This window comes from Hemitrygon akajei, chromosome 2 (assembly GCF_048418815.1).
Source record: "Hemitrygon akajei chromosome 2, sHemAka1.3, whole genome shotgun sequence".
NCBI lineage: Eukaryota > Metazoa > Chordata > Chondrichthyes > Myliobatiformes > Dasyatidae > Hemitrygon > Hemitrygon akajei.
Window position 1 is genome coordinate 143,255,179 of NC_133125.1, and position 15,770 is coordinate 143,270,948.

At 40.4% G+C, this 15,770-nt stretch overlaps 1 protein-coding gene across 2 annotated transcripts in view; it reads left to right on the forward strand.

The window, feature by feature from the left end:
* The window catches only part of LOC140716222 (Golgi pH regulator), a 63,305-nt gene extending 48,470 nt beyond the window's left edge, over positions 1 to 14,835 (forward strand). For both annotated transcript variants that reach the window (XM_073028846.1, XM_073028848.1), the window contains exons 11-14: positions 4,273 to 4,368; positions 8,112 to 8,201; positions 10,368 to 10,433; positions 13,929 to 14,835. In XM_073028846.1, coding sequence (XP_072884947.1) covers positions 4,273 to 4,368; positions 8,112 to 8,201; positions 10,368 to 10,433; positions 13,929 to 14,135 — 459 coding nt within the window. In that variant the 3' untranslated portion in view covers positions 14,136 to 14,835. The remainder of the gene's footprint in view (positions 1 to 4,272; positions 4,369 to 8,111; positions 8,202 to 10,367; positions 10,434 to 13,928) is intronic.
* The last annotated feature ends 935 nt before the right edge of the window (positions 14,836 to 15,770 follow it).

The window sequence follows — 15,770 nt, forward strand, 5'->3', positions numbered from 1 at the left end:
ATGAGCAGCAGGCTCAAAACCTAGGTGACATTCGTATTGATTTGTATAACTCTTGCCGTCAGTTTATCTCAGCTGAACTTTGTCATTTAAATTTGATCTGAATTCCCAACCCAACTTGTTTTAGATTCGACTGCTTCATTTGTTTATGGGTGAGGAAGGCATAAAATTGGAGGCCAGGGTGGGGGTAATGAACTTACTGGAATCCATTCCAATGGACAGAATAAATCTTCAATTAGAAAAGCAAGGATTAATTAGGGGCTATCAACATTTCTTTGTTAAGGGAAGGTCATATCTGACTAATGATTGATTTTTCAGAAGAGATAACAAGGAGAGTCAATGACGGCACCTGTTTGATAGAGCTTACATGGATTTTAGCAAGGTATTTGACAAGGTTCCATGTTCCTAATGGTATTCTGGTCAAATAAGTAAAATGGAATCCAAGGGAGAATGGCCAAGATTTGCTTGGTGGCGAGGCCAAAGGTAACAGTGTGCTTTTTCTTTTGGTGACAGGTGTAATATTGCTAGAGGGACTACATGAGAGTCAATACTTGGTCCTTTGCTTTCTGCAATATAAATTAAACAGACAAAGATAATGGGACATGATAAAAGGAGCCTGCAGATAACTAAAAAAAATCTGTCCATGAGCAGGCACTGGGGAGCAAACTTTAGTCTGGGCAGCACAAGTGACCTGGTCAGTTGGGCAGAAATGGCAGATGAATTGAATCCAGATAAGTAACATGTTTGGGTAGGAGTAGGTGGGAATCAGAATTGTAACAGGTGATACTGAAAGGTGTGGAAGAACTTCAGAACCCTGGAGTGGGTCACAGAAAACACAAAGGAAGTAGTCCTTTATTAGTTAAACCATTAATTATAACATCTAGGTTATGTGAGAACTACACACAGTATTTGACAGACCATAGCTCAAGGACTACATGCTTGATTACCTGGTTATAGCAAGAGAGGGGGGCAGATGGGAATTCAGCCTCATAAAGTTATACAACACAGAAATAGGCCCTTCAGCCCTGCTCATATTTATGAAGGTGTTACCAGGTTAGGGTTAGTGAGTTGTGGGCTTGCTATATTGGCACCAGAAACATGGCAACATCTGCAGGCTGCCCAGCACAATCCTCGCTGATTTGATCTGACACAGGCAATGCATTTTACTGCCTGTTACAAAGTACATGGAACAAATAAAGCTGATCTTTTAAAAAAAATCTTTATCTTCATCATTACAAAGAAAAGTGGGGTTATTTTCTTTGGATCAGAGAAGGCTAAGAGGAGACTTAACTGATGTATGGTTCCTGTTTTGTGACTGTTTACTGACTTTGACCTTAATAATTTCTGGTTATAAGCACCTTGTTTGACTTTTCCCTTTAGGTAAGTGCCCTTATAGTGGAGCATTTGCTAAGACAACAAACTACAGAATAGTCTGAGGGGAAAAAATGTACTTTGCTGCTGTTTTGTTTGTGTTGCCACTGATTTATTACATAATGGTTTGACCTTCACCTGTTTCAATTAGTTTTGGTGTACACAGAATGTAAATTTCTACTCCTTTTTTTGTTTCTCAAAAAGAGTGGATGTAATCTGAAACTCTTTTCCAAAAGATTAAATGATGATGAACCCATTCCAGGCTGAAATTAACTTGATTTTTCATTTAAAATGGCTGGACGAGAACTACTACTTCTAGAGAAGGAGTAGTGTCTGGATGTTCAAGGTGATGTCAGAATATATCACACATGGCAGTGGGTATCTGAAGCTCCCCCAAAATACTTTTTGGAACCAGAGATCAATTGAAATAAGAACTTAAGACTATAAGACATAGGAGCAGAATTAGACCATTCAGCCCATGGTGTTTGCTTCGACATTCCATTATGGATGATTTATTATCCTTTTCAACCCAATTCTCCTGCCTTCTCCCTGTAACCTTTGACACCCTGACTAATCAAGAACCTACTAACCTCCACTTCAAAGACTTGGCTTCCACAGTTGTCTGTAGCAATAAATTCCACAGATTCACTGCCCTCTAGCTAAAGAAATTCCCTTCATCTCTGTTCTAAATGGATGTTCCTCTATGCTGAGGCTGTGTCCCAATTCTAGACTCCCCCACCATAGGAAACTCCATCTGGGCCTTTCAATAGATTTCAATGAGTTTCACCCCTCATTCTTCTAAACTCCAGAACTATCAAATGATCCTCATATGTTAACCCTTTCATTCTGGGCATCATTCTCATCAACCTCCTGCACCCTCTCCAATGCCAGCACATATTTTCTTAGATAAGGGGCCCAAAACTGCTCACAATACTCCAAGTTCAGTCTGACCACTGTCCTATAAAGCCTCAGCATTACACCTTTGCTGTCATTTTCTAGTCCTCTCAAAATGAGTGTTAACATTGAGTTTGCCTTCCTTAGCACCGACTCAATCTGCAAGTTAACCTTTAGGAATTGTGCCCAAGGACTCCTGTCCTTTTTCTGAATTTTGATTTTTCTCCCCATTTAGAAAACTATATATGCCTTTATTCCTTCTAACAAAGTGCATGGCCATACACTTCCTTACAGCGTATTTCATCTGCCACTTGTTAGCCGTTCTCCAATCTGTCGTAAGTTATTCTGCAGACTGCTACTTCCTCAACACTACCTGCCCCTCAACTTATCTTCATATTGTCTGCAAACTTGACCACAAAGCCATCAATTCCGTCATCTAAATCATTGACATATACCATGAAAAGAAGCGGTTCCGACACCAACCCCTGCAGAACACCACCAGTCACTAGCAGTCAAACAGAGAAAGGCCCCCTTTATTCCTAGTCTTTGCCTCCTGCCATTCAGCTAATCTTCTGTCCATGCTAGTATGTTTCCTGTAATACCACGGGCTCTTATGTTGTTAAACAGCTTCATGTGTGGCACCTTTCTAGGCCTTCTGAAAATCCAAATAAACAACATCTGCTTACTCTCCTTTGTCTCTTCTGCCTGTTTTTCTTCAAAGAATTCCAACAGATTTGTCAAGCAAGATTTTCCCTTAAGGAAACCATGCTGACTTTGGCCTATTCTATCACGTGTCCCGAAACCTCAATCTTTGCAATGGGCTCTTACCATCTTGTCAAACACTGAAGTCAGGCTAACTGATCAATAATTTCCTGTCTTCTGCCTCCCTCCCTTATTAAGGAGTGGAGTGACATTTGCAATTTTCAGTCCTCCAGAATTATTCCAGAATCTAGTGATTCTTGAAAGGTCATTTCTAATGCCTCCACAATCTCTTCAGCTACCTCTTTCAGAACCCTGGTCCAGGTGGCTTATCTATCTTCAGACCTCTCAGCTTCCGAAGCACATTCTCCTTAGAAGTAGCAACTATACTACTTTCTGCTTCTGAATTTTGAATTTCTGTCATACTGCTAGTGTCTTCCACAGTGAAGTTTGATGTAAAGTACTTATTAAGTTCATCCATAATTTCTTAGTCACCCATTACTACCTCTGAATGTCGTTTTCCAGCGGTCCACTCTCATCGCTCTTTTACTCTTTATATATTGAAAAAACTTTTGCTATCCTCTTTTATATTATTGGCCAATTTACCTTCAAATTTCATCTTTATTCTCCTTTTGGCTTTTTAGTTGCTTTCTGTTGATTTTATAAGTTTCCCAATCCTCTAATCTCTCATTAATTTTTGCTCTATCATATGCCCTCTCATTTGCTTTTATGTTGTCTTTGATTCCTTGTCAGCAATGATTGCCTCATCCTCCCTTTAGAATACTACTTCATCTTTGGGATGGTTTGAACATGCGCCATCAGAATTGCCCCCAGAAACTCCAGCCATTGCTGTTCTGCCATCATTCCTGGCAGTGTCCCCTTCCAATATACTTTGGCCTGCTCCTTTCTCATGCCTCTATAATTCCCTTTATTTCACTCTAATACTGATACATCTGACTTTATCTTCTCCCTCTCAAACTGCAGAGTGAATTCTGACATTAACTATCTATTTCTGTTCTTTTTTTTAAAAAATTCTGCCTAGAACAGCAGCTGTAAGAAGTTTAATGAGTTAGTTTTCATCTTTTAGTGTACTGATACATTGTTTTATCTGCATGTATCTTGCTTTCATTTGGCTTTGGAAATAATATCGAATAGTCTTAATGTTATTAATATGTGTTGACCTGGATCAGCTGTGATATAACTGAAACTAAAATCATTGTGTTACACGCTGGATTTTTTGGTTTGTGTTGGATGTTTAATTTATGTTTTCCTTTCTTCCCCACCTCCCCACCAACCATACTCAAATGACAGGCAACAATAAATATTGTCTTTGATCGTGTTGGTAAAACAGACCCAGTCTCACGAGGTATAGAGATCACAGTGAACTATCTGGGCATTCAGTTTGATGTAAGTAAAGCCATTGGCCTGTGCGACAACATTTCTTTCAGGAAAGTCATCCATTGTGGTGGTACCGAATACTTAATTTTTATTTGATTCGTAACCTGTATAGTTCTTAACCAATACTTGTTTTATACCCATCACTTTTTACTGAGTTGTACAAAATAAAAAATATAATTGGAGCTCAGGAATGTTGGAAAAGTCAATTGGCCATCAAGTAATTTCTCTCTTGTACTGAGTCATTGAACAGGAGATCACTGTTCTCACAGAAAAATTAAGCAAGTTGATATTCACATACATAAATCGCAGATTAATGGTGCTGATACAGAGCATCAGCATCAGGGAGAGCAATGAGCCATGTAGCCCTTCGAGTCAGTACATGACTGGTCAGCACCATTTTCAAGCACTCCTCGCTACCTCCTGGCTATTAATGTTAATCCTTGATATGGCTGGAATCTCACATCACAGAAAGTGCCTATTAAAACCCATTGTGCCAGTGCTGGCTCTTTTGGGGCACCTTCCAATTCATACCAGCCCCACAGATGTATTCCCCTTTGTGTACTTATCCTACTGCCTTCTAAACTTCCTATTAAATCTTACGATACTCTTTTCAGGCAGCACAGGTCAATCACAAATTGAATTCGCTGCTAGGTCTTTTGCTGGAGTTGTATCCACCATTTGGGCAACTCATTCTGCAGTTGCAAAAAAGTCCAAACAAACCAACAGGAAGAGCTTGGCTAGGGAGGGGAGTGATGTAGTTTATAACTGAGTTGCTTTAAATTTCATAAAGTCAGACACATTGGCTTCTTTCATCTGTTAAATATTTTAAAGAACTAGCTGTGCAAATTTTTGATTAACTGCCCTAGAACATCGAAAACAACACAGGCACCATTATCCATTGTTCTCTTTCTAACCCAGTCATGATCATCAATTTCCCCTCAAAGTCAGCAAGAGGTGAGTTAAGTTCCATTGACAGAGTTGGGTGTGTGATGTAGATCAGTGCTTTTAGGTGATGCTGGGGCTTCCCTATCACAGGGACAGTAGTGAGGAAGTGTGGACTGTCAGGTGGGACTGGACAGGGAGCAGTGGTACCATAGTTCTGTTACTAGACTAGCAATCCACAAGCCTCGGCTAAAGTTCTTGATTCACAGGGTTGATGCAATTAATTGATTAAGGTGAAAATAAGCTAGGATCAGTAAAAGTGCACTAAATTATTTAATGCACTGTTGGTGATTAGTACATTAAACATTAAAGTAATAGTACATTATTTTATGATATATTAAATAAAATATTGTCCCTCAGGGAAGAGAGTTGTCCATCCTTATTTAGTTAGGTTCTTGTGTAACTTCAGAGCTATGGTAATGTGATACATTTTGCAATGGGGCAGCAAGCCACTGACCTTGCCAGTACTTTACCGTCCCATGAATGGTAAAGACCATAAGACACAAGAGCAGAATCTGGCCATTCAGCCCATCAAGTCTGCTACACGATTCCATCATGGCTGCTTTCAGATCCTACTCAACACCATACACCTGCCTTCTTGCCATATCTTTTGATGCCCTGATTGATCAGGAAATGATCAACTTCCGCCTTAAATATATGCATGGACTTGGCCTCCACCGCAGTCTGTGGCAGAGCATTCCACAGAATTACTACTTTGTGGCTAAAAAAAATCCTCCTTATCTCTGTTCTAAAGGATTGCCCCTCAATTTTGAGGCTGTGCTCTCTAGTTCTGGATACCCCCACCAGAGGAAATATTCCCTCCATATCCACCCTTTTTAGTCTTTTGCAACATTCTGTAGGTTTCAATGAGATTCCACCCCCCACCCCCCCGCATTCCTCTCAATTCTCTGGATTGGCAAAGTTTTGGCAAAGCTGCCAAACTCTCCTCATATGTTAACCCCTTCATTCCCAGAATCATCCTCATGGACTCTCTCCAATGATAACACATCCTTTCTGAGATATGGGACCCAAACTGCTGGCAGTACTCCAAGTGTGGCCTGACTAGTGTCTTACAAAGGCTCAGCATTATCCCCTTATTTTTATATTCTATTCCCCTTGAAATAAATGCCAACATTGCATCTGCCTTCTTTACCACAGACTCAGCCTGTAAATTAACCTTCTGGGAGTACTACACAAAGTCTCATAAGTCTTTCTGCACCTCTGGTGTTTGAACCTTCTCCCCATTTAGATAATAGTCCACGCTATTGGTCCTTTTACCAAAATGCATTATCATACATTTCCCAACACTATTCCTGCTGCAATCGCATTGCTTCCTGAGCACTACTTACCCCTCCACCTGTCTTCGTATCCTCCACAAACTTTGCCACAAAGTCATTAGTTCCAGTATCTATATCATTGACATGTGTGGCATTCTATTAAGCACCTTCTTAAAATCCAAGTAAATGACATCCACTGCCTCTCCTTTGTCCACCCTGCTTGTTACTTCCTTGAAAGTACTGATGGATCAAAGCAGCACTGAGGGTGTCCTGAATGGGTGAAGGTGCTATCATTCAGATGCAATATTAAACTGAAGCATTGCTGTTGGCTAAAGTTCAAATTCTTGAGTCTGTTTTGGAATGTCAAAATGAGAGGCTATCTCAGTTACTTTTTGTGTGGGTCAGTTGTTTTAAGGAGATATGCCTTTATTGTAATTGATTTATTGTTGTTGCATGTACTGAGGTACAGTGGAAAAGCTTATCTTGCATAATATTCATACAGATAAGTTCGGTACACAGTGCATTGAGGTAGAACAAGGTAAAACAATAACAATGCAGGGTAAAGTGTTGACAGCTGCAGAGAAGGTGCAGTGCAGGTAAACATTAAGGTGCAAGGGTATGACAAGGTAGATTGTGATACGAGGGTCAAGCTTCTTTTAAAAAATTATTTAGAGATACAGCTTACAGCAGTGAGTCCACGCCATCCCATTTGCACCCATGTGGCCAATTAACCTCATAACCCATATGTCTTTGAGATGTGGGAGGAAATCAGAGCACACAGAGGAAACTCACTCAATCACAGGACAAGTGTATGAACTCCTTACAGACAGCGGCAGGAATTGAACTTGGGTCACTGGTGCTGTAATAGCATTACGCTATTGGCTACACAACCGTGCCGCTTCTTATTGTACTTATCTTGTATCTTATTGTACTACAGCCTTCAATAGCCTTATAACATAGAACATAGAATAGTACAGCACAGTACAGTGGGATAGAAGCTGTCCTTGAGAGAGAATGGGGTGGGTGGAGTCTTTGGTTTTGCTGGTTGCAAAAACTGAGGCAGTAAATAGAATATTACTGTGTGCAGCAAAAAATAACAGTCTTTATTACTGGAAACATTAGTAATGCCAATCATGGGACCTGTATTCACTGATGGGGCAGAATTTACCAGAGGGTTTGTCATTAGATATTGGAAATGCTGAATTCAGCAGTCTCAGGCTTATGTTCTAGTTGATAATAGTGACCACACTTCTAAAAGGTTTGATTCAATATAAACCACTTTCAAACATTGTAAAAGGCACTGTACAAATGCATGCAAACTACTTGTGTTCTTAACTGTGTTTCCACCATATGCTAAGAATTGGCATTATCCCCATTTACAGTATTTTGCCCCATCTTTACTGATGTAAGATTATATATGGTCAGTTAGGTCAGAGTCAGTATATGTTCTGCACCAGCTGTTGCTCTCTGAGGAGAAGGGCAAATGTGCTGACTTGACAAGAGTATTTACAATTTGGTTTCCTTTGAATACAGGTGAAGTTTTGGTCTCAACATATCTCCTTCATCCTTGTGGGAATAATTATCGTCACCTCCATCCGAGGTTTACTGATCACTCTTACCAAGGTGTGTATGATTGCTGCCCTTTATTAGCATAGGGAAAGCTGTGAATCAAGTAAATATTTTGCTTTTCTTCATTTTTTCTTCAAATATTTTGCCATCTTCATAGCTATTGCCAAATTAGCACCCTTAAAATTTCAGACCTCCCAACTTCCTATTGGTACATCTATCGAGAGATGCACCTACCTCCTGGTGCTAGAAACCATGTGCATTGTTGTGGATGGGACCTGATTCTATCCACTCCTCAGTTTTTTACCCAAAGCAAATCCCTTGGTTGTTGACAGTTGTACCCCTTCACCATCCCCATCCATCTACATCTCCAAGTCCATCTACACTGAAACTGGATGTCAGGTCCATTCTCTGTGAACATGAGAACTGTGTAAGAGAAACAGGTACATAAAAAATAGATGAGCAGGATGAGATGGAGCAGAAAATCAGCACATGCTGATATCAGTACATATAGTTGGATTGACTCATTACACGGACGGATGGACACACACCTACAGACATTCTCATTCACACATAAACTACACAAGATTTATTTATCAAATGCACATTTGCAGAAACATGTAACTACTGCCCCATTGTTGAATTTGATGTCCGTAGAGTTCAGTATTTGAAGTGAGTTTATCATCGAATTATGTATATATCAAAATATAGTACTGTAAGGTTCAGTTTCTGGCAGCCATTTTCAGTCTTGATTGTGTGGGTTTTTTGTTGATTCTGTTGTATTTCTTCGTTCTACTATTATTGTGCACAAGAAAATTCATATTAGGGTAGTATATAGTGACATATATGTACTTTGATAATACATTTACTTTGAACATAGAAGAAATACAGTAGAACCAATGAAAAACTACATACAAATTATGACAAAGAATCAATGTGCAAAAGAAGACAATCTCTGCAAAGACAAATATAACAATAATAAATAAATACTGAGAACATGAGTTGTAGAGTCCTTGAAAGTGATTGCGTAGGTTGTGAAAAACAGTTCAGTGTTATAGGGTAATAACGGTCCTTAACCCAGTGATCTAAGGCCACTGTACTTCCTGTCCTCTCCCTATGGCTGTGGACTAGTTATTTTACTTGTCAGCATCTGGCCGCAGCTACAAAAATGACTAGCATGTAGGTAGTGAAGATTGCTTGCACAGATTCTTTGGTCTATGTAAAAAATCTGTTTAGGGCAATTCAACCACTCAAACCACAGAAGGCTATACTTAACACACTCACAGGCATGGCGCATATTTATGAGGTTGCTTTTCTCACTGGCACTCTAGTGCCATCATGTTTCTTTCTCATGATTTGAAAAGTCTTGTTCACATTGAGTTGGGTAGTTATTGTGCTCTGGATAATTAAAATATTGGCACTGACTTTGTTGGTCATCTACCGAGTGTTACATCAAAGTGTTGTGCACCAATCACAGAACTTTGTGCAGCTCCCATACGTCCAAGAGCCCTGATACACTGTTCCCTCCTTCAAACTATGGCCAAGATACAGGAGGAGATTGGTTTTCCACCAACCTTTATCAGGGTTCTCAAATTAAATATAAATGTTGGTTCTCAGAGATTCCGTTTCTTAATAACAGCATATTAACATATGGTTAACGTGGCACAACATGGAGAGTTCATTCTCAAGATGTGGCAAGGCCCGCATTTGTTGCCTATCCCTTGTTACCCTCATAGAAAGGTGACTAACACTTTTACTTTAAATGCTCCCAGTGAACTTGCCCTTAACCTTCTGCACTATAGTGGAACAGCCCCAGCCTCCCCAGCCCCTTCGAAGCAGATTGCTGCGGATACTGGAATCTGAAGCAAAAAACCTCTGAACCAGCCTCTGCCACCATCTCCACTCCCCCCAACTCCAATCTGCGTCTGCTTCCAGCCTTCCTCACTTGGATCTAACTATCGCCTGCCTGCTCTTGCTCCATCCCTTCCCTCTTCCTCGTTATTCTGGCTACTTCCCTTTATTTTCAGTCCCGATAAAGGGTCTCAACCTAATACGTCCGTTTCCCTCCATGGACGCTGCATGACCTGTTAAATTCCTCCAGCATTTTGTTTGTACACCCACAACAAACTCATTCCAGGTGCCGTTCTGCTAAATGGTTTCACCAAAATATTTCATCTGTTTTAATATAACACTTGTTTTTTTTTCTTTTTCTCTCTCTCCTAGTTCTTTTATGCAATTTCCAGCAATAAGTCTTCGAATGTCATAGTGCTTGTTCTTGCACAGATTATGGTAAGTGTTTGAAGTATTGTCTGGTTGAAAACCGGACTGGCCTTTCACGTGATGGGAAAGCCAGCTCAAGACTTTCCTGTCACATGCAGTGAGTTTGAGCAAATGCAGCCCAGTTCCAAGCACAGAAGTATATCAAGTTCAGGGCAAAATTTGGGGAAGTTTGAAAGTCTGTATTGCTTTCAACATTGTCCCTGGGTTATAGGAACAGTTGAAAGGACCTTTATGTAAGGCATCAGTTGGTCAGTGGTAACTCTTTCCTCTACAGTGAAAAGATAGGAGATACAAATCCAGCCCAAACCCTGAGCACTCTGGCTGCTCCACTCAGTATTGAGGGAACACTGCAGCAATGGAGCTGCTGTTTTTTGGATGAGACATTAAACATTGTGAAAGTGACCAGCTCCTCTGAAAATTGCTCTAAAATTCTAGCTTAGCTGCATTTTATCTGATGTTTGAATATAATATGAATACAACTTAACTTTATAGATGATTTTTTTTCAGGAACCATATAACAATTACAGCACGGAAACAGGCCATCTCAGCCCTTCTAGTCCGTGCCGAACGCTTACTCTCACCTAGTCCCACTGGCCCGCACTCAGCCCATAACCCTCCATTCCTTTCCTGTACATATACCTATCCAATTTTACTTTAAATGACAATACCGAACCTGCCTCTACCACTTCTACTGGAAGCTCGTTCCACACAGCTACCACTCTCTGAGTAAAGAAATTCCCCCTCGTGTTACCCTTAAACTTTTGCCCCCTAACTCTCAAATCATGTCCTCTTGTTTGAATCTCCCCTACTCTCAATGGAAAAGGCCTATCCACATCAACTCGATCTATCCCCCTCATAATTTTAAATACCTCTATCAAGTCCCCCCCCCCCCCTCAACCTTCTATGCTCCAAAGAATAAAGACCTGACTTGTTCAACCTTTCCCTGTAACCTAGGTGCTGAAACCCAGGTAACATTCTAGTAAATCTTCTCTGTACTCTCTCTATTTTGTTGACATCTTTCCTATAATTCGGTGACCAGAACTGTACACAATACTCCAAATTCTGCCTTACCAATACCTTGTACAATTTTAACATTACATCCCAACTCCTATACTCAATGCTCATTTATAAAGGCCAGCATACCAAAAGCTTTCTTCACCACCCTAACCACATGAGATTCCACCTTCAGGGACCTGTGCACCATTATTCCTAGATCACTCTGTTCTACTGCATTCTTCAATGCCCTACCATTTACCATGTATGTCCTATTTGGATTATTCCTACCAAAATATAGCACCTCACACTTATCAGCATTAAACTCCATCTGCCATCTTTCAGCCCACTCTTCTAACTGGCCTAAATCTCTCTGCAAGCTTTGAAAACCTACTTCATTATCCACAATGCCACCTATCTTAGTATCATCTCACACTTATCAACATTAAACTCCATCTGCCATCGTTCAGCCCACTCTTCTAACTGGCCTAAATCTCTCTGCATGCTTTGAAAACCTACTTCATTATCCACAACGCCACCTACCTTAGTATCATCTGCATACTTACTAATCCAATTTACCACCCCATCATCCAGATCATTAATGTATATGACAACCAACATTGGACCCAATACAGATCCCTGAGGCACACCACTAGTCACTGGCCTCCAACCTGACAAACAGTTATCCACCACTACTCTCTGGCATCTCCCATCCAGCACTGTTGAATCCATTTTACTACTTCAATATTAATACCTAATGATTGAACCTTCCTAACTAACCTTCCGTGCGGAACCTTGTCAAAGGCTTTACTGAAGTCCATATAGACATCATCCACTGCTTTACCCTCGTCAACTTTCCTCATAACCTCTTCAAAAAATTCAATAAGATTTGTTAAACATGACCTTTCATGCACAAATCCATGCTGACTATGAACGATGGGGGGTGGGCTGGCTTCTTGTGATCTTTAAATGTTATCTAAGTGGGTACTGTTTATTTAGTATTCAGAAGATGAACTCTTCTACCAGTTAGAGTTGAAATGTATGTGTGCAGCTTTGGCAAAATGGAAATTTTATACCAACCTGGTTTGCAGTATTAACAATCGTACATGAAGGGCAGTACCAGAGGTGAGGGCTGTAACTACAGAATGCAAGTAAAGTTACATTACAAACATTTAGTGGGAAGGCTTCAAGTGGAGAATAAAAGGTAGAACTACATTGGATGTAAATACTTCGTGGCCTCCAGCCTTGATTTTGATTGAATTTTCACTGGATGGGAATAGCAAAAATACTCTTAGGAGAAAGATACTGCATGAAAATAGATCCTTGTGGTCTATCTCATTCCTTACAACTGTGATGCTTATCTGTGATATCTATTCTGTATTAAGTTCATGTGTTCTCCTCTCCAAGCACTTCTCCAAATTCCTTTTAAGTAGTATCTGCCTCCTCTGGCAGCTTGTTCCAAATATACACCATTCTCTATGTGTAAAAGATTAACTGGTCACCTTAAACCTGTACTCTCTAGGTCTGGTCTTCCCTGACCTGGGAAAAAGGCTCACTGTCCCATCCTATCGTTGCTTCTTATAATTTTATATAGACCTCTATAAGGTCACCATTAAGCCTTCTACGTTCCAGTGAAAATGATCTCAGCTTTTCTAATCTCTCCTTATAACTACAGCCCTCCATTCATAAAGTCATAGAATAATACAACATGGAAACAGACGCTTCAGTCCAACTCATCCATTCCAGCTATCGTGCCACAAACTACTCCCAATTGCCTGCATTTTGTCCACATCCCTCTGAACCCCTCCTGTCCATGTACTTATCCAAATGTCTTTTAAATGTGATTGTATCTGGTACAACCACTTTTACTGGCAGTTTGTTTCATGGCTTAGGACTTTATTAGAAGATTGAGAGGAAATTTGATAGAAGTATACAAAATTATGAGGGATTATAGATAGAGTAAATGCGAGCACGCTTTTCCACTGAGGTTGGGTGGGACTACAGCTAGAGGTCATGAGCTAAGGGTGAAAGATGAAAAATTGAAGGGAAACATGAAGGGTAACTTTTTCCTTTGAGAGTTATGAGAGTGTGGAACCAGCTGCCAGCACAAGTGATGCATGCAAGCTTAATTTCAACTTTTTAAGGGAAGTTTGGACAAGTACATGGATGGGAGGGGTATGGAGGACTATGGTCCCTTTGCAAGTCAATGGGAATATGCAGCTTAAATGGTTTGACACAGACTAGATGAGCCAAAGGACTCGTTTCTGCACTGTACTTTTCTATGATTCTATATTCGGACCATTGCGTGAAGATTTCTCCCAGGTTCCTTTTTAAGCATTTCCCTCTCTTTGTAGTGCTTCCCACATCCTTCCTACCAGAACTGCATACAATACTCTTGTGCGGTTTGACCAACATTTTGTAGAAATTTTGTATATTGTCTTGTGTCTTAAGTGTATTTATTGACATTTATTTGAGTGATGATTTAATTTGCCCTCCAATCCTGTGTCATAGGGCATGTATTTTGTGTCGTCGGTGTTGCTCATGAGGATGAGCATGCCCCTGGAATATCGCACCATCGTCACAGAGGTCCTTGGCGAGCTGCAGTTCAGCTTCTACCATCGCTGGTTTGATGTCATCTTCCTGGTCAGTGCGCTGTCCAGCATTGTCTTCCTTTACCTCGCACACAAACAAGCTCCAAAGAAACAGATGAACTTTTAGAAACATCGAGATCCCAGGCACTCTGATACTATGCTTTTACCTGCTCTGTGATCCAAGTCAACTTCTGGAGGTCTTCCTGAGGATGCTGAGAAGACTTGAAGGACGGCGTTATTCAGTGAAGCACATTAGGGACTGCAGAACTCTGAACAAGGGCTTCTTTAATGCAAAGAATTTGAAACATTTAACTTCAAGGTATACAGAAACAAAAGCACTGCTAAAGTGTGCATACTTTTGAACTGAACTCACACACAAACTTCTGTTGAATGGTGCAGTTTGTTCTTATCAAGTACAATAGTAAGATATATTCTAAACAAGTGATAAATTTTGCATTGATTTTAATGGGAAAAACACAGGGAAAGTCAGTTTAGTCTCAGTGAACAAGGATACAGGCTGAATTCTCCCTTAACAGATAATACCAAGGCACCCATGACTTTGCACAGGAAAGTCACACTTCGTGATTTTCCCACTTTGGTTTACTTTGTGAATTGTATTTCCATTGAAAGAAACAGAAGTGCAAGTCTTAGTGAGTCCTGGTTTCTGGTACCTGAAGTATGGGGAGCTGCTGATGTTTACCTCTTGTGCCTCAATGGTGTCACACTGGATATAGGTCTTACTGTTTTCTCACTCTCTGTCAAACTAGTCTTCTGACACCTGGAGTATATAAAGCTCAAATTCTTTGAATAAATGAGATTCGATATCACTTCTGATCTTCAGGTGATGTTAACAGAAACCACTAGTACACTGGAATGGGAATATCTACGATTCTGCAATGTACATCATCTGTGTCGACTTTGCGTGACTTGTTGCTGTGTGAGATGTGAGTTTGTCAGTACTCCCCATCCCTCTAACCCAGGGGTTCCCAATTGCCTAATAGTATTGGTCCATGGCATAAAAGAGGTTGGGAACCCCTGCTCTAACCCCAGATGTATTCCCCTCACAACATACAAAGGAATTGTATTGGAATTGTTGATTATTGTCACATGCATCATGATACAAAGAAAAGCACAGTGCGTTGAACTAGAATAAGGTAAAACAATAACAATAAAGTGTAAAAGCTACTGAAAAAAGTGTAGTGCAGGTAAACGATAAAGTGCAGGATCATAACAAGGTAGATTGTGAGGCCAGGAGTTCATCTTATCTTACAAGAGGTCTATTCAAGAGCCTGATAGCAATAGGATAGAAGCTGTCCTTGGGCCTGATGGTACATGCTTTCGGGCTTTTGTATCTTTGGCTCAATGGGAGAGAGAAGAAAAGAGAATTGGATTGGTGGTGTCTTTGAAAATGTTGGCTGCTTTACTGAGGCAGTGGGAACTGTGGACAAAGTCCATGGAGGGGAAGTTGATTTCCATGATGTTCTGGGCTGTGCACACAGCTCTCCTGTTTCTTATGGTCACACACTAAACTGTTTTGCATTCAGACAGAGTTCTTTCTATGGTGCATTGATAGAAGTTGGTAAGAGTCGACAAGGAAATGTCAAATTTCTTCAGCGTCCTGAGAAATTAAAGGCACTGGTGAGCTTTCTTGGCTGTGATATTAATGCATCGAAGCTTCAGATCAAAACACTGCATCCAGCAGGTTGATCGTTGTTCCAGATTCCAAATCTGCAGTCTCTTGTGTTTCTTATTCCTCTGAAAG